Source organism: Barbus barbus (assembly GCF_936440315.1).
Source record: "Barbus barbus genome assembly, chromosome: 24".
NCBI lineage: Eukaryota > Metazoa > Chordata > Actinopteri > Cypriniformes > Cyprinidae > Barbus > Barbus barbus.
This window is the reverse complement of record NC_136752.1, coordinates 21,101,712-21,122,287: the sequence shown is the minus strand read 5'-3', so window position 1 is coordinate 21,122,287 and position 20,576 is coordinate 21,101,712. Positions and strand designations below refer to the sequence as shown.

Below are 20,576 nucleotides of genomic sequence, written 5' to 3'. Positions count from 1 at the left end.
TTTTAAGTCTTTATCAGCATAAAACAATCTTGATCTGATTGATTCTGCCTCTGTTGTATGCTTAATTTAGGAGAAGTGGAAAAATAGTCTAAAATCCAATTAGACAGGGTAAGTCAACCCCCGGCATTTCCTGACCAGCTAAATGTTTGATTATGGCCTTAAAATATCAACAAGAATAACACAAACACACTGGAGCAGGAGAAGCGAACAGACTCAGTGCGGCTCCATGACTCTGAGCCTTGCTCTTCTTAATTTTACCTTCCTGACAAATTAAATAAACGTTCATCTGGTTCCTATTACTGGCGCATTACCGATAATTGGAGTGGTATTTACAAACACCGCTATTCCATCCTCCCAGGCCTGTCATGGCCCACCGTTTCTACAGATCCAGCCAGAAAACATAACGGCCCTGTGCTTCTACCGCACAGTATCATCCCCTGAGCTCTGAGTGCTTTAACAAGGGTTTGATGGTTCAATTCTTGTATTTCATAGGCAGTTAGAATATTTTCACAGGGGGTATAAGGGCACTCAAGTTAGCTCATTAAAGCAGACGTTAGGTATATTTTCAAAATCGGATTACGGCCTCGCCTGAGAACATGCAGGCCTGTGCGTTTGATGTCAAAACTGGACCGAGATCTCAAAATATGATCTCACGGCCTTTAAGTTTCCCTCAGGAAAGAGTGCCCCTGGTGAAATTAGTATTATTACCATTCCAAACTACCATGCCAGAGCGCAAGCACGGTGCAGACAGAGAAACTAAAGAACATTTGAGCACTGGCAAGATGTCAGAAAATGTAACTGCATAAACTGCAAAACCTGAGTGGGCCAAGGAAACAGAAGATGGAATGAATGAGAAAACCACCAAATACTGGAACAAAACAGAGCTGTTTGAAGAACCCAACAGCAAAACATCTGGAGAAGAAACGGATTTAACATTAATATTAAATACACTTTTATTTAATATTTTAATATTTTATTTAATAACTTTTTAAATACACAATTATTTGCAAACAGATAATTAATTAAATAATAATGAAGTTTAAATAATTAAATAATACATTTTCTGAAGAAGTGAAAGAAGTTATCATTAAAAAAAGCCCTGATAAGAAATACATGAAAAGAGCTGGTCCACATAATTAAACATTTCTTTGCGATTGATGTATGAATAGCAATACTGAAGTTGAATTAAAACCAATGCATAAACTGCCTTTTTTTTTTTTTTTTTTGCTTCAAAGCCCCGTTTGCTTTGTAGAAGAGACCCAAAGGCAGTCAGTGGGTCAGAGCACAGAGTTGTGTGTCACAGGCCTGGCCTAAAATACTCTCTCCTATTTACATAGTGACTCACTACATTGATATATGAGTGCTGGCATACATAAAAGACAGGTTACATTTAATTAAGAACAGTTTGCTTCATGATTTAAAAGCCTTTTTGAATATGGAAAAAAGACTCAGCCGATCTTTCTGTCATTCAGGAATCCGACCGCAGCTCATTTATCATCTGAGGTCTCATTAAATCTGTAAATTTGAATGTTTCTTCATTTTCTTATCCAGCTCTGCCATGCAATTTGGCCAGCGACTGTCAAGATTTACAGAGTACAGTTCGGTTTGCTGGTTCTCTGACCTCAGTTAATGTCTTTGCTTTATTGTACAATAATTGCGGCATTAGGTCTGCCACTAAGTGCTGAAGCAATTCATAAAAATATGGCCTTTGCCCCTCCCTGCATATTTTGTTTGTAATTGGTCCCATATGGCCTCAAGGAATAAAAATATTGAAATGGAGACAGGGGATGACTTACGAATTCAAAATGGATCGTTCACACTTATATACCTATAAATGCACACAGATACCATTACACACACTTCCTCGGGGAAATACACACAATACTCAATTTGTGAACAATGTGCATACAGCTCAAATACAGATGATTTTGAAATCAAACGTACAGTGGGATCCAAAAGTATGAGACCACTACAGTGAAAACGGATCTAATTTCATACAATACATTTTCATTACATATCATATTATTAGCATAACAATTTCAGTAATTAAATTTTGATTTTGAAAATAACAGTAAGTAAATTCATTCGGAATTTCTTAATATTTGGTTTGTCCTTCAGGTCAAATCCACAGATTTATTTATTTAATTAATAATCTAGAAATAGTTTAAATTTCCTATTCATTTTATACCACAATGTTTGCCTTCATTTTTTCCAAACACTTAAAACTTCTGTTTGCTTACAGCTTTAAATTAGATTTTGAATCCTTTTTACAAATAACAAAAAGAACCTCTAATATTTCAATACAATAAAAATGTATAAAGTAAATATGCATCAAAAAGATTAAAGTGGAAAAAGTACACAAACATAAAGAACGATAAGAATATATAAGTTTTTAATCAATATCTAGTTATCGTTTCTGGGCTGGCATGTTTTGGTCCATATTAAAATGTAAAAACGTATGTTTTTTTTATTTGGCATTGTAAACCATAGTGAATACAAAAATGTGAATAGTTGTTTGAGCAGAAAGTGTGTTATTGTTACATATTTTAGTTTATTATCGATTTGGTATTGGAACACCTTACTGCCAAGATACCCAATTTCTTTCTTGCATCACTTCAGTCTTTCTCATACTTCACAATGCAACCAAATACACAAGATATAGGGGTGAACTGTGAGGATTCAGCAAATACAGTAGAAAACCCTCAGTAAATTAACATGGTGAATCCAATCTGTAGACAGACATGGTGCAGATTAGATCCAACACTACATTATCATCATCAACCATGACTGTCTCCATAATTTACAAAACATGATGGCTCTGTCCCTCTGATGCGGACCACTGATTTACTACAAAGATTTGGCTTAAATTAAGCTGTCTGGCCTCGGTTCTCTCACTGTATGCTTGATAGTGCTGATCAGTGAGAGTGTGGGGGGAAAGGAAGAGGAAATGGGGTCAGGGGGGTGGATCAAATATACGCTGTAGTTAAACAAACCAGTAGAGGGCAGTGCAAGCCACTCATGGGGCTACATGTGCTTTCCACAGCCCAAAATTGAACAAAAAACCTCCCACACAAGATCCATAATCTTAAACGTTTCCTCCCGCCTCCTCCTTCCAGGTTCTGTACAGTTGCTATATTGGAAATGAAAGCAATTTAGAGAGACTGTATCACATATCACTCACATGTCAGAAAGTGAACAATCCAGATGAATTTGAGTGAGATGAGAGAAAGAAAAAAAAAAATCAAAAGATAGCTTTCCATTTGTACAGATCGGGAGAGGAAGGCCACATGTAAGCGATTATACCAGTTCTGACTAAGCAGATATGAACCAGGATGCTATGATATCCAGCATGCTTGGTAATAACACTGAAATGACAACCTAAAAAGCCAAAAATGCACTTGAACACACCATGTGTCTCAATTTATAACACTTATCTCCATCATTTTGTGTATTCCCTCTGCTGGGCTTGTTTTAGTAAGAATTAGCATTTAAACCCTCAGTCATTTTGCCTTTGTGACATGAATCAGACACGAAGAGCAAAAAAAGCATGAATACTTCAAGGCATGCGTTGCTCATCATGCAGAAAATTTTGACCTATTTTCTATCTAAATAGAACCTAAATGAAGAAGTGCTACAAAAAGCACAGAATCTCCAGAAAGCCAAAACCAGCTCTAGTTTGTCCGCTGCCTTCTGAATTTTGCAACTACTTGCTGAAAGGTACATGGAGGGCCAGGCCACAATGATCAAGTCTTGACTGAGCCTGTCAAAATCTCCACACTTCTGCCAAGTCTTCAAAATAAGGGCAAAATAACAGATTAGCAATTGTAATTTGTACTGAGGTTTTAATAGTGCACAAGCCATCTTTTTATATCAATTTAAATGGCCTTTGTGGTCGGTACAAAAAAAACAGGCAAACATATGCTTTCAATTTCTTAAATGCAGCAAAAAGGGCTTTTTGAAGAAGTGCATTTAGATTTTTTTCCCCCCTTACTTTTAACTCTTCTACCTTCCAATCACACCCCACCAAGTTGTTTGACAGTTACAAATTATATTTTGGCAGATTCATATTCCAAGCTAGTGTGGGAACGATTGGCTCTTCCAGCTGACAGATCTGCAGAATATAGGCTAGAGGCCGACTGTGTTCAATAGCATGAATGTTTCATCCATGGAGAAATGATCACTACTAGGCCTACTCGTTTAAATCTCACATACACATCGACACAAAGGTACAACACAAATAAAACACAAATGGTAGACAACTTTAGCAAAAATGTACCTGATAAGTAAAAACATTAGAACTCGGTATCAACACAGATGACCTGTGAGTACTTCTGATTTGAGTATATTTCTGCAATGCAGAAATGCATATTCTAACATATATAGAAAAAAAAAAATCTTTCTTTGTAAATATTGTAAATTATAGGCCTACTGGGCAGTATTTCAGACTGATTCAATTGGTTCAACAGTTTAAGCCATTCATTACAAGAATCAGACTGCACTGCTTGCGCTTTATGTTTTTGATTCACAAAGAACTAGCTACAGCGTTCACTGACAAAGGGGATAACATAAAATAACTTGTGATTCTAAGAATCAAGATTAATAATTAAAATTAAGAATTAGGAATAATACACAAAGAACCAATTAAGATCAAGATTATCCTAAAAAATATATATTTTAAAGTTTACATAAAACATTACAGAATATGTTAATGTTATATTTCAAAAATATAAAAAATATTAATAAGATTTTACATTTTCATCCACCCCCCAAAAAAACAGGCCAGTTTCAACTACAGCAGTTTTGGCAAGCATCACATGACATTTCTTCATTACGAAGCAGCAAATATGCAGATTTATGAAAATGAAGCTGCGGAAAAATCTGAGTAACTCAGATTCAAATTAAGTGGGTCAATAAAGTAATAGCTAACACAACTTTAAATTTTTGTCAAGCATTTTGTTATGGAGTACTGATATGTCTTATGACATTCTTATCAGTGGATTGTGATCTTATTCTTTGGTGTCTTCTTGAAAAGTTCTTCACAAAACCTTACACACTCCAAAACCTATCCCTTTCCTAAGTAAAAAAAACTATATTCTTTCACACAGGCCTCTCGTAATTGAAGGTAGCACGGCTGAAGTTATATCACAGCCATAATAGGCTGGCTCCCTTCCCAGATAGCATTTCACATACAGATAAACCACAGCAGCGTGTGTACAGCAGACATTCCAGATCCTGCTCTGTCCAGAGTGTGTTTTATGGAAATCACATAAAAAACACTACAAAAACCATATGAAGGTTTACTCGGCTGTGCGAGTACACATGTAGTTGCTGGGACTCTTGATGGATTCCATTGTGTTTACTGGACAACAGCATGAGTAAATCTGATTAGACAGGACAACGAGCTGAAAGAACATGTCAATAGTGATGTTGTTCACAGTCTGGCGTTCCCAAAATGAACTAGGACAGCTTGATGGCATGTATTAACATGTCAGAACTAGTACAAGGAGCAATTAGCTACGCACCAAGAGAATGGTTCTGATTCTGAGAATGGTTCTGTGTTTCAAGCAAGCCCTTGAACTAGTTCACTTGTTCACCATATCTGCAGGCAAACGCCAAAGATCCACATTCTTAACACAGTGAAAACCAGTCAGAGGCCTGACAAATGGCTTTCACAGGCTTGTAGTTGCATGCAGAAGCTAATTTTGAGGGAAACGAAAGTAGGCACCTACCTGCTCAAACTCTCTGAGGCTATGTGTCTGCAAAACAGAGCTCTTCTCAGCGTCATCACTGGAGGAATCTATTAAAATACAACCAACAGTTAGAATGTTTATAGAAGTAGATATATGATTCACTATTAAGTTAAAAAGTTAACAGACAAAACTTTTAGGAGGAAAGAGAGGGAAACTGGATGCTGTGGGCCAGGAGATTTAATTAAAAAGATATAATATTTTGTTTATACAATCAGACATTTTTATTATTATTATTTATTCATATTTTTAAAAAGATAATAAATTATTTATTATAAATAAATATTATTTTTTTATTTTATTGCCATGACAGCATTAAAAGGTTAAATTAGTGTCAAATATACATGATCAAATATTATATTATATTATTTTATTATTTATCATTATTATTACTGTTATTATAAATATTATTTATTTTATTGCCATGTCAGCATTATAGGTAAATAAACATTATTATATTATATTTATTATACTATATTATATATTTTTGGTTTTTTGCAAACACATATCTGATCTATCTTACACAAACATCCAGATACATAAGAGCAGAACTGTGCCAAACCATTACAAAAAAAGTTCCAGGAACAGGGCTAAAATTATGTGTTTTTTTCCCCAGCATGAGAAGAGGAGAGTCCCTACAGGGTATAATCACAGAAATACTGGCAAGGCCCAATCTTCTTGCAGTTCTTTAAAACCATGGCATGGCCTCATTAAAGCTTATTAAAGGACTTTTATTTAATATGTGCCAGTGATGTGTATTGGACGTGTGCCTGGGGGTGTATTGGAGACGAGTGCATGGCACAGGCCTGCAGTACTACACATTTACTGTGCCAGAGAAATGTCAAACACGCTCACAGCGAGGTTTTGTGGAACTTTTACTTAGACATAATGAAGCCGTTACCTTTATGTTTTTATTAGCAACTCATAAATATGTCCAGAAATAAACAGTATGTGCGTTTACCTGGGGGGGGGGGGGGGGGGGGGGGGTGATTTCATCTCCTCAAAAGAGCTTGAGTCATTTAATATCCAGATAGAAGCAACTCAACAAAACAGACCGACTCCATTTTTCAGAACGTCACTGCCACAAGTGTTTTGCAAACTCAGGTTTATGACGAAACAAGTTGTTTTGGTAAAAGTTGGGCTTAGTCTATTAAAAAGTGATTTTACTGCAGGAAAGAGCTATGAACTAAAAGATAAGAAGGATAGTTCATCCAAAAAAGAAAATGAATCATTTATTCACCCTTAAGTTGCTGTAGGATTTTTTTCCTTCTTCAAAATACCTTGCTTTTCATTTAACAGAAGAAAGAAATTTATAAAGGTTTGGAACAACATGAGAGTTAGTAACATTTTTGGGTGAACTATCCCTTTAAGCACATCATAAAGTGACATTTGTGCAACTGTATTGTGACATACCTTTAAAAATAACTACACATTTACATATTTAGTGTAAAATGGAGGATCTACCAATGAATTTAATATACTTACCGCCCATGTTGATCATGCTCTTGGGCCGGGCCGCTTTATGTCCATTATAGTGTCTGAAAAATATAAGAAAATATTCATATTTGTCCTCTTATATTGGTTTCTGAGAACATACTGCATTAAATAAGTTCAGGCCCATATAAGTTTTTGAACAAAAAACAATGTTTTTAGGCTTCAGCCATATTTAAAGAAGCAGGCTTGTGAAAGTTGTGCTAGTAATTTTCCTGATAAACAATGACTGTCTAGTTTGTTACACTTCTATTTCTGGAATTAGTGAGAAGGGTAACAATGCCAAATATATTTTCATTTCACACACGTTTTCCATGCTAAAGACAGTCTTTTCATGTTCACTGAGTAATGACAGCACACCTGATCACTTTTACCACCTGAGTTTGGTCTGCATGTCTGTAAACCTAACCTCTGCTTCACATTTGTTAATAGATGACAAGTAGTCTAGACTTTTATACCATCTTACACAAAACAACAAAGAAAAAACATAAATTGGAGGAAGTAGCTTTCTCCTTAGTCTGCCCCATTCTTACAAGATCCTAGTGCTCTCTGAGTGTAGTTCCTCTAAACATTAATATTTAACCTCCTAAACACATTCTTATTGATTAGTTCCCACAGACTCTAAAAAGCTGCTCAGATTACAAATCATCAGCACAAATGGACACAAGGACATTTAAGACTCATCTTACACATGCACTCAGATCTTGAGTGCTTGGCTTATATTCGAATTATATCGATTTTGTAATTGTATATTCTAGCAGTCTTCCATCTTTTTCCAGGCTAAGCAACCCTTGGTTTTAAGCCAAGCCTAAAATAACATGCATATAGTACCACATTACATTGATGTATTTAATAATAATAATAATACATTTTATTTATAGGCCCCTTTCTCAACACTCAAGGACACCGCACCGTAAATTTATGAACAAGACAACAGAAAACAAACAAGAAATGCCATATAAAAAAGACTAAAACTGAGTAAAGTGGGATTACAAATAGGATTTAGGTGAGATATGCAATCTTAAACAAGTGAGACTTAAAGGGTTACTCCACCCCAAAATGAAAATTTTGCCATTGATCACTTACCCCATGTTGTTACAAACCAGTAAAAGCTTTGTTCGTCTTCGGAACACAATTTAAGGTATTTTAGATGAAAACCGGGAGACTTGTTAGGCTAGTCCATCTGCCATCATTGGTTCAATTTGAATTTTATGAAGCAACGAGAATACTTTTTGAACACAAAGAATATAAAAATAATGACTTTTCTTCAACAATTTGTCTCCCCTGTGTCTCTCCGCATGATGGCAGATGGACTATTCTGACGATGCTTTTCATAGTTTTCTGGGCCTTGACAGTGTTAATTACTTTGCAGTCAATGGGACAGTCACAAGCCTCCCGCTTTTCATCCAAAATATCTTAAATTGTGTACCAAAGACGAACAACATGGGGGTAAGTGATTAATGACAAAATTTTCATTTTGGGGTGGAGTAACCCTTTAAGTCTGGATTTAAAAAGAGATAGAGAGTCAGTATTTCAGATGTCTGGTAATAGTGAATTCCAGAGCAGAACAACGAGAAGACTATAAACAAGAATAGCAGTAGTATTGTTATGTGTCAGTTTCTGTTCAGTTCTGTGTTTACCTTATTTGGTAGTTCCTGTCCTGGTTTAGTTAATTAGTAATCATCGTTTAGTCCTGTCACCTGTTTTGTGTTAATTATCTCGTTTGCACTTTTGTTTCCTGGTCTTTATAAGTCTTCAGTTCAGGTCGCTGTCGTGTCTTAATGTTATGTGAAGCTATGCTTACGTTATTTAATGAATGATTTCTTGTATCCTGAAACTCTTATTTTATTAAAGATTCTGTTTTCTACCTACCCGTTGGTTCCTGCAGTCCTTCGTGGAGCATACCGTAACAGAAGACACGACCGAACTGAAGATGAGGAGGCGGCTGGTTTTGGTTCCCCGCGGGGTAGGTTCGGGGATGTTCCGCGGGCGGGATGATGCCGCCGCCCACGATGTTTCCGCCGTCCAGGGCGATGATGATTCCGCCCGCGGCGAAGATGGTGCCGCCGTACGAGGCGATGATTGTGCCGCCGTCCGAGGCGATGATGGTTCCGCCCGCGGCGAAGACCGTTCCGCCGACACAAAACAAGGGGCTACTGGATGAGGCTCTGCCCCTGGAGTTCTTGGCTCCCGTACTCTCTCCACTGCCTGCTCCTCGCCAGTGCCCTCTAGTGCCTGCTCCTCGTAAGTGCCCTCCAGTGCCTGCTCCTCGCAAGTACCCTCCTGCGTCCTCGCTGGTTCCGCCCAGCTCTCCTGCGTCCTCGCTGGTTCTGCCCAGCTCGCCTGCGTCCCCGCTGGTCCCGTACGGATCCGCACTCTGAGAACCCCCGAGAAGTCGCACTTCCAGAGCACCCCCGAGAATTCGCGCTGTCAGAGCACCGCCGAGAGTCCGCGCTGCAAGAGCGGCCTCCTGCGTCTCCGCTGGTCCCGTCCAGCTCTCCTGCGTCTCCGCTGGTCCCGTCCAGCTCTCCTGCGTCTCCAGAGCGCCCCACAGAGCCCGCTCGTCCAGAGCGCCCCACAGAGCCCGCTCCTCCAGAGCGTCCCACAGGGAACTTCCCCAATAAATTTTTTTGGGGGGGCTATATAGCCAGTGGCCAGGCCAGAGGCCATGGCCACCAAGCTCCTTGATCCGCCATGGCCTCCCGTGTCCCCGGATCCGCCATGCCCTCCCGTGTCCCCTGATCCGCCATGCCCTCCCGTGTCCCCTGATCCGCCATGGCCTCCCGTGTCTCCTGATCCGCCATGGCCTCCCGTGTCCACGGATCCGCCATGGCCTCCCGTGTCCACGGATCCGCCATGGCCTCCCGTGTCCCCGGATCCACCATGGCCTCCCGTGTCTCCTGATCCGCCCTGGAGGCTTCCCTGGTCTCCTCCCTGTCCTGTCCTGGCCTGGCCTGGCTCCAGCCTCCAGAGCGCCCGCCCCCCCGCCCGTTATGTGTATGTTGCGGTGCGGGACGCACCTTCTGGGAGGGGGGCGATATCTGTTACGTGTCAGTTTCTGTTCAGTTCTGTGTTTACCTTATTTGGTAGTTCCTGTCCTGGTTTAGTTAATTGGTAATCATCGTTTAGTCCTGTCACCTGTTTTGTGTTAATTATCTCGTTTGCTCTTGTTTCCTGGTCTTTATAAGTCTTCAGTTCTCCTCATGTCGCTGTCGTGTCTTAATGTTATGTGAAGCTATGCTTACGTTATTTAATGATTTCTTGTATCCTGAAACTCTTATGTTATTAAAGATTCTGTTTTCTACCTACCCGTTGGTTCCTGCAGTCCTTCGTGGAGCATACCGTAACAAGTATGAGGTGTAAGGGAGGGGCGAAGGTGGTTAATATTACGTAGATGAAAATAAGTGGACCGGGCGACGTTATTAATATGTGATTGAAATGGCAGTGTACTGTCCAGGATGACACCCAAACTCTTAACCTGAGGAGAAGGGGAAACAGAGGAATTATCAATTGAAAGAGAAAAACTGTCAATTTTGGATAAAGCTGATTTAGTGCCAATTAGATGAAATTCTGTTTTTTCACTGTTTAGTTTGAGGAAACTGGAGGAAAACCAGGATTTAAGTTCATTGAAACAGTCGGTAAGGGAGGAAGGAGAGAGAGAGAGGACTTAGGTTTGCTGGAGAAATGGAGTTGGGTGTCATGCGTGTAAGAGTGGAATAGGATATCGTATTTACAAAAGATATTGCCAAGAGGAAGAAGGTAAATAATGAATAGAAGGGGTCCCAGGACAGAGCCCTGAGGCACACCAGTGTTAACAGGGGAAGGTTGGGAACTAAAAGATTGTAACTGGATGAACTGAGTGCACCCTGAAAGATAAAATTTCAACCAATCTAAAGGGGTGTGAGTGATGCCAATAAAGATAAGTGTACTGAGGAGGATGGTGTGATAAATAGTGTCAAATCCCGCACTTAGAGCAAGGAGGATGAGAATGCTGAATAAACCAGAATCAGATAAGGAGGTCATTAGTGATTTTTATAAGTGCAGTCTCTGTACTAAGTGTTCGTACAGGTTATTACAAGTTAAATGAGAGCGAAGTTGAGTAGCAACTATTTTTTACAAGGATTTTTAAAAGGAATGTTAAATTGGAGATGGGATGGAGATTATCGAAATGATTAGGAAATTATTCATTTTAAAAATTATATTGAAATTATTTTGAATATATTATCCTATATTATATATATACCACATAACCTACCATTCAAAAGCCAATTACATTTTTAAAAATGTTTCTGAAAGAGGTCTCTTTTGCTTACCAAGGCTGCATTTATTAATTTTATTTAACTAAAAGTACAGTAAAAACAGTAACAGCGTAACATATTACAACTTAAAATTAACTTTTTTAATATACTTGAAAATATAATCCATTCTTGTGATGCAGACCCAAAAAGCCATTACTCCAGTCTTCAGTGTAACATAATCATTCAGAAATCATTCTAATATGCTGATTTGCTGATCACAACACATATTATCAATGTTGATAACAGTTGTGCTGCTTAATATTTTTCGCAATTTTTATATGACATACACTGTTGTCATGAGACAGCTAAGAATCAGCTGTTTGTTGCTGCATCAGTAAAAGGCTTATTTTAAATTAGGGACAGTCTAATAGGATAATATGGTAAGATGATGCTCTCCCATGCTCACATGTCCCAAATATCAGAAACGTCTGAATGCAATGCAGTTTTTAAATGGCTAATTCACTAAGATGTAAATTGAATTTGATAAATATCAACAAATGCATGCTTGTCTGAAAGCAACATGCTGTAAATGCAAAAATGATTTTTTTCAACCCTTCTTTCTCATGTTCATTGAAGATTTATTTTATTTTTTGAAAATAAGTCTCTTATGCTCACCAAGGCTGTGTTTATTTAATCAAAAAACACAGTAAAAACAGTAATATTATGAAATATTATAAAAAATGTTATCAAATGTTTTCATATACACTGCCCTCCAAAAGTTTGGAAACGCCCTAGAAAAGTGGGGTTTTGGACAATATTGGCATGAATCCTTTTTAATTTGTGATAATTTTGCACTGATAAGGGACAACACAAACTACGAAAACATATTTTATGTTTTTATGTTTATACATAGATTTTTTTTTAAAATTTTGATTCATCAAAATATCCACCATTAGCAGCTATTACAGCTCTGCATAATCTGGGCATCCGAGCTGTCAGTTTATTCAAACATTGATTTTGAATTGGCAATCAATTGTTGAAGCTACAGTATTAAGGTGTGCTGACCCAAAAATCTTTTAAAAACCTGGGCCAAGTTCAAACCAGTAACCAGGCATCACAGCTGGCAAAGGGGCATGTCTGACTTTGACATGTATATATTGCCATTATTATGTTTTATTGCTGGTCTTCAATGATAATGTCAAGTTACTTTAATGTATTTGCACCAAAGAATGATAAGGATTTATGCTGATATCGTCCAAAACCACACTTTGCCAGGAGTGTTTCCAAACTGTTGGAGGGCAGGCAGTGTATGTTTTAATATATTTTAATATATCTTAAAATATAATTATTCCTGTGACTGCAAAGCTTAATTTTGAGCAGTCATTACTCCAGTCTTCACACGATCCTTCCGAAATCATTCTAAAATGCAGATTTGGTGCTCAATAAATATTTAATTTATCACTATGGAAACCAGTTGTGCTGCTAAAGGTCTTTTGTGAAAATAGAGATTTTTTTCCCAGGATTCTTTTGAACGGTATAGTGTACCCCATCAGGCTAATATGCTGTTTTATTGGCACCAAATCAAATTACTTCTATACTGTTTTAAAGTTTTATCAAAGGAAAGAAAAAATCTCAGTCTGTGACCTGCTTAAGTACCCCCTGGGTTACGTCTACCCCCTGCTGAGGAATCACTCATCTATTTAAAGCAAAAAGCTCAAATCTATTTGAAAAACAACCATTTCAATAAATGTAATACACATCCTTATTGCTTTGGTTTGAAAACAAACCATACATCCAGCGAATGTTCATACATGTTAGTCTTCCTATTATCATATATTTTCAAAACCACATCCAAACTCTATATCCCTGGCTATTTCCTAAAGTCCCATTAGATGACGAGTGTCACACATGAGCTCTTAACACCTATCAGATAAATGGGTTCAGACCATAATACAAGCCAGACAGTAGTGTGATATATATGGAGCCGGTTAATTTCCTCACTTTGATGTGAGAGACAAAGAAGCAGGCACCTAATTAACATGATCCATATCAAATCACTTAAAAGATCTCAGAGTCTCCTAAAAGCCAAAGAATATCCATCTCACATCACATTATTGCCCCACTGAGAGCGACAGACAGAAGGGTTCAGCAAGCAAAAGGAACTCACACAGATGGTCTTCCACACACAGCTGATTGAGTGTGTCAACACCATATCAGCACGATCCACTCATTAAGGTGCGCATATCATGGGGGATGGGCCTATGCTAATGAGTTTCTAACGTTCCTCTTTGTTTCTCTAAACAGCCACCATTGCAGTAAGATTTTCCATGGAGAAGCAAACATTACAATTCAGCTTCATCGCATACAGACAAAACATGCCCAATAGCTTCAGATACCAAGACAATCCCTGAGTCATGACCACCTGCCCTAGGTTACTCATAATCACGCTAGTGGTCAGCTGAGAAATCAACTCCCCCACACTGACAAATGGTGTGCTCAAATGTGAATGCTGTTTAAACAGTGGTATTGCATAAACGGAGGGGCATAGTTTAGTATTCCCATGCGTTCGGAGTTGCATAAACATAAATAACATTGAAAGAACTTTCTGTACTTCATTTACTACCAATGTAATGAGTTCAGCCTTATGATGAGGTAAACCAGACATTGTACCACCACATTTTTCAAATTACTGCAAGTTATGCCTGGATTCAAACTCAGCAAACAAATCCCAAACACAATACTGTGTAATACAGCAGTAAATTCCTCAAAAACAGAAAGCAAGCTGTCTTCTCTCCTGAAATATATGTTTCCCACTTTGTTAGAGGTGAATAGCTTACCTGCCACGATACAGAAATCCACTCATCTTTGCGACATCCAAAGCACACGAAAGTTGAAAAAGAACAGACTGGAACAAACTCAGCTTCTAAAGAGGGAAAAAGCCAGACTCTCTTCTGTGGCTCTGATCTCAATCCAGTGTTTTAGTGAAGAAATCTTCATTTCCAAAGACCAGGCTGGTCAGGAGTCCAACCAAACACAGACACACACACACACACACACACACGCAGGGCAAAGTTGCTATTTCTCTCCGGACGGCAGGCTGGAGACGGTCATTTGACGTGGCAAGGCCAGACCGGGAGTCAGCGAAACACACACATACAGGGTTGGTAAGTGGTAAACAGCATAGAGGTGAGGGTACACACACACAGAGCGCCACTGGCTTGCCCTGAAAGAATGATCTGTTCGTGCATGCTCAAAGACAGGTTTCTCTGAGTATGTGTGGGGAGGAGGGTGTGTGCATGTGGTTTTCAACTACAAACCACATTGGGCCTTCCTGCCCAGGCTTGAGGAGCATCCTTTAAGTTGTAAATGGGCTATTCGCCCCTAGCTGTTACTGTCTATGAGCTGAGAGGAGGGGCGAGGAGAGAGGGACACAAGCTCAGACAGGTCTGTAAGTGAAACACAGCATTTAAGAAGATTATCGCTTGCTGCTGAAGATGAGGAATCTGATGTTACTAAGTTCAAAAAGACTTTGAAAGTTAAGTCAGCTGTAAAAGACAGACAAAAATAAATATATATATAGCACAGACATAACTGTGAGGTTCTGTCTTGATCCGTGATGATTTATAAAATCCCTAGTGTGTGTGACTAAACTCAAGGAGACTGAAATGGAAATTGCGTCACATGTTTTCCAGGGGAGTGGCTGATGAGTTGCCTAACAGTTTAGTCAGAGAAATATTCACATTTTCTTTCTACATGCAATCTCACTGAGAACTTGAGTGCTATAGTGCATTTTATGGAGGTTAGAATGAATACACACACACTGCTTTTAAAGGGATAGTTTAGGCAAAAATTAAAATTTTGTCATCTATATACTTATTCTCATAAATGGCCAAACCTATTTGGCTTCTTTATGGACAGTTAAATGCCATAAATAAGAACAGGGACGAAAGCTTTCAAGCTTCAAAAAGGACATAAAAGCACCAAAATAATATCTTAAATTGGTCCATATATGACCAGCCATTTTTAACTTTAGTATTTTTACTTTAGTTTTAAAAATTAGTTTAGTACGTTTAACATAGCCTTGTTTTATTTAGTTGTCAAGGTTGTTTACATTTGTCATCTAATAGAGATATTTAATTTTATTGTAGATTTATTTTAACTATAATTTTTAAGGTATTCTACAGTGAAACAATGAAAAACAGGCCAAAATTAAGGTTGTCACAGAAAATGTTTACTTCCATCATAATTCCCAGCATTTATGACAGTTCATGACAGAATTAGAAATGTCCAAATCATGAATGAATCATTCTTAAAGTCACAAAAACAATCTGAATGATTAGCTCACAAAACGGGCTGATTAGATTCTCACGTTCAACTTGGCTTAATGATTCATCTTTAAGGTGATACTTCATCCAAAAAAAAAAAAAAAGCTGTGATTTACTCACCCAACACTTGTTCCCAACCTGTATGAGTTTCTTTCTTCTGGGGAACACAAAAGAAGATATTTTGAAGATCGCTGGTAACCAAAATTTGACAGTAGCCATTGAGTTCCATAGTATTTTTATTTTTTTTCCATTTAATAGATCACTGGAGGGGAGGATTATCAGTAAATAATGACTTAAATAATTATCTGTGTCTATCACAGAACTTAAAAAGGTGCTTATAAGGTTATTTGGAAACTTGGAAGCTTCAGTCCCCGTTCACTGTAATTGCATTACAAAAAATTAATAGCACAAAGTCTTGAATTTCTTCTCCTTATGACATCAATAAATGATGACAGAATTTTTATTTCTGAGTGAACAGTCCCTTTAAATGAAGCTTCTCTGAACAGTTATGTCACATTTTTTTCCAAGGTACAGAGTGACTCCAAGAGCAGAGCGAGAAATGCCATTCAGGCAGGTTACATAACTGCAAAATCTTCCCCCCAAAATAATTGGACATTGGAAGAGCCTGCTAACTGCTCATCATGTGTTCATAATCAGCTACATTTTATTCCTTATTAAGCCTGCCGTTAGTCTTTTTGCAGGCCTGGGAAATGGCAAGCATTACTCTTTCAAGACAAGCCAACATGCGACTGTGTTTGGACTCTGTGAGAGGTTTCTCCTCAGATTGACAGAATGATTAAAGATGCTTTGGCATTCAAGAAGAAAACAAAACTAAAGATAGATAAAGAATACGAAATGTACAAAAGGAATCACACTAAAGCTAAGTATATTTCCAACAACAGCGAAAGAGGTAGTGTATCTAACCCAGGAGCCACGATGACCCTGTAATTACCACTGAGACTGCACTATGTTCCCACCCTTCAATCTGAAATCCCTGTGTTTGAACAGCTGCCCAGGACCAGCTGCTGGGTGTACGATGAACGAAGAACCACAAGTCGCACAGGACTCTAGAACTAAACCACAAACAGCCCATTTCATATCAGAAAAATGGATTCTGTCATAGTGAGCACTTTGCCTAAGAGCAGGTGATCCTAACAGCTATTACATCACTACATCCAGTATTTTTATAGACCATAAACATATAGCAACAGAGCACCGTTTTATCCCATAATATTTTTGAAACATAATGTGGGTGAAATTTTTCAAGCATTAAGACGTCTATGACCTCACATGTTATGGTTACATTTACTGACCATTACATGCTATGTAAGCAGGGCCGGCTACGGATATTATTATTTAATCATTTCACTGGTGGAATTGTTCATGCTTCTATGTCTTGTATATAATGAATTTGCACCACTGACAGGGAAATTCTGGGTTGCCATATGTGTAGAATGAATCCCAGGCAATCCCTGTACTGGCTGATTAGAAACAGGACATGTCCTTCATTGTATATATACGTCTGTGTGTAAGGGGGAGGGAGGCGATGGACTCCGTAATTAACTCTGTCACATTTTTACAAGCTGTTAATGAAGCTGTATAACTCCTACAATTCCTTGCTACGCGTCCATCTGAGAATGTAGAATTAGAAGCAGACACAATATTATGTCAATTACAATTAGAAAATCATTAGTAAGCAGATACAATGCTAAGAAAGTCATTATCAGAGTCATTTTAACAGTCCTACTCATCAAGCACTGAAAATATTAACAGAAGTAAAATGATATTGAGATAACATCAAACAGCTGCTTGCACATATGCTGTAGCATTTACCAACAATCTTGAGAAGAAAACGAATGTGCCTGAACACAAATTTTGACTACGAACATAATGTCCTATAACAGCTGTACTTTACTCCTAGTTTACATCAGTAATGTAATTTAGATCAAATCTAACTGTTAGATACAAACAGGATAACTGGCATAACAAATGGCAGTTAAATACAGTTAAAATATGTTTTACTGTTTAAACTGAATCTTAATTTAAAACAAATACTGAATAATTAAAATTAAAATAATATATTTTGCAGCCTTCGAGTTGGAAATATATTTACGAGTTCTAAGCACATGAATCATAAAGCAAAGTCATACTGAATATGACATAAACAATGTAAACTAAATAATATTATTTGCACATTTGTGTTCTTTTTCCAAATTAAATGCATGATCTGATGTAATATAAAAATGCCAAAATTGTAAGCAGGAGCTTCCCGGGTGCACATGAAAGCAGATTATGTCATCTATCATTTTAATAGTAAAAAAAAGGTCAAGACCTCTGAGGTGGGATGGACCAAAACACACCTTTGTATATAGACATACACACATTTGATATTTAAAAAAAAATAAAAAATAGCGTGCCAGGATTCATTTGTGTATGTAATGGTCTAAAAAGTAACTGGACACAAATACTATTTTCTCTAACATTTGGCTACACATCCCTCCTCCCTTCATTCTTATGCCACTTCAGTGGAGTAGTTTCAGCGCCCTAGACAAGCATCAATGTGCTACAAACTGACAAGGCAACACATGGTCCAACGAGGTCTTGTGGTCATTGTCCTGTTCATTAACCCTTTGCAGCTTATAAAACAAACAAGTCTTGAACTGTGCCATGGACACATATGAAAAACAAATAGGTGAGACGTAACAGCCGTTCGCCAACAAAAACACCTTTTTATTATACATACCTTGATATAAAATAAGATAAACCCAACCACTGCATCTCAAACTTGTTTTTATACACTGAGGACTCGCAGACATACCTTTCAGCATCTCTCTGGTATCGCTCAACAGACGGTGTCCAGTCCATATTATTTGTCCATCTCTTATGCGCCTCCTTGGATATCCACAATAACGCGTGGGATCACCGTCAAATTAAGGTAAATTAACCTGTCATTGTGTCGCAGATGTCAGAAAACCAGACTCATCGAATGCAATATGAGGATGCGCAGTTCATTGTCATTGGTGTAGAGTCGGTGAAAGCAAAACACGCCGCGGTCCAATACACTGCTGGCAGCGCTCCGGATATCGCACGCGTCAGGAGATGCGCGAGAACCAAATCAAAGGAGTCTCGTGCTGATTGTGCCTTCATAACTCTGCAATTAAAATAACAAGCGTTCGTTCACCGTGTGCTTGTGTTTGCCCGTTAATAGGGTCACTTATAACAGCAAAAAATTTTGTTTTGGTCAATGGGATTATTTTGTAGGTTAAATACTGATATAGGCTTATTAATTGAAACAACGACGTTATTGACTAACCTGTAAATTAATAAATGTTACTAGTTATTATTATACGAAAACATAACCTAATTCTGTTAGACTCAGTTTCTTTATTTGTTTTCAAATAAATTAAACAATATGACTGGGGCCTGTTTCATAAAACAAGTTTATCAAATAAACCAGGTTTATTTCAGTTAGTCTGACGCACTGTCAATTGATTTGGTTCAAAATAAATCAGGCTAAGTGAAATAAGCCTGGCTTCTTTGGTAAACTTGTGTTATGAAACAGGCCCCTGGTTTAGTAGGCCTATCGCAAAAGTGTTTTCAAACAGGTTTCAAACACAGCGTCTACCATTGGTAAGAAAAACATGTAGTTCCGCCCCAAAGCCACGCCATTGGTTGAGCGGATTATCATTTATTATCTCCAATCCCATAAAGTCACTTAAACCTCAGAATAGATTCAAATCCCGGTTGTTGCTGCTAGTGTGTAGTGTCGCATTTAAAAATAGATACTCTGTTTTGACAATACAATTAACAAAGTGACAAAAAAGTCTAACGTCGTCATCAGGCAAAAAAATCCTTTATTTTCCTTTATTCGCTATTTAATTAGCTACAGTCTGGAAAAACATATTCAGAACCAGCTCTTTCCTATGGCTGTGCTAAAGAAAGACGTGGACAAATTTAACACAGTTGGTCATTTCTGGAAGTATTTTGAGGATGAATTAAAGGAAAAAACCTTTAAAAGACTTATAAATGTAAGCATGATGTATTACATTCTTGTTACATAACTGAAGGAACAGCAGAATGAAGTACCACTTCTCTCTCTCTCTCATGAATAGTGGAGAAAAGAAAGACGAAGAAAAAAGAAGGGAGAAAAATGAAGGAAGATCTCACATGGCTACGGGATTTTAACAAAGTAACAATTATTGGCTTGGTAGAGGTGAGTTAAAGAGTTCTGTTCAGGTCACATGTGGCACATCTTTTGTTTTTTACTTTAAACCCTCAGATTTTTAAATGCGTTAATATCCTATTTCGAAGATAATTACAGATTGTTGCTTCACATGAGTCCGCTGAACACTGAGAAAAGAGATTTTAGCATATTTTGGTTCTCTGTTTCTCTTTTTGGTAAGCAAGGAAACAATTTTCACTACTGGAGCAACACTTAAATTGAAAAGCATTATTATGTGTTAGTTACTAGTTCATTTACCAAACAAGCCCAACCATCCTAAATTTACCCACAACAACATGGACATAAACAAATTGTTGTCAAATGTTTTGGGGTGACGAAAAACACATGGGACCTCTGCCACCCACAGCCATCTAAAAGTCATGCTGGTTGCTGCTTGCTGAGCATTTTAAGGCCGCCTTGTGGCCATGACTTGTTAAAGCACACCTTTAGATTCACAGGAAGACAGCCTCAGTTTCATTGATCAGACTCCCTGAAAATGATTTCAAACAGCCAATTTGTTGTCAGTTTATTCTGAGGAAATACACTGTTATGG

At 37.9% G+C, this 20,576-nt stretch overlaps 1 protein-coding gene across 1 annotated transcript in view; it reads right to left on the bottom strand.

Moving 5' to 3' along the window:
- LOC306843933 (myomegalin-like) overlaps positions 1–18,804 on the bottom strand; it is a 69,279-nt gene extending 50,475 nt beyond the window's left edge. The window contains exons 1-3 of the mRNA XM_079375678.1: positions 18,620–18,804; positions 7,233–7,285; positions 5,730–5,797 (exon numbers count right to left, since the gene is read on the bottom strand). Of these exons, the coding sequence (XP_079231804.1) occupies positions 5,730–5,797; positions 7,233–7,285; positions 18,620–18,666 (168 nt within the window). The 5' untranslated portion in view covers positions 18,667–18,804. The remainder of the gene's footprint in view (positions 1–5,729; positions 5,798–7,232; positions 7,286–18,619) is intronic.
- Positions 18,805–20,576: the final 1,772 nt, after the last annotated feature.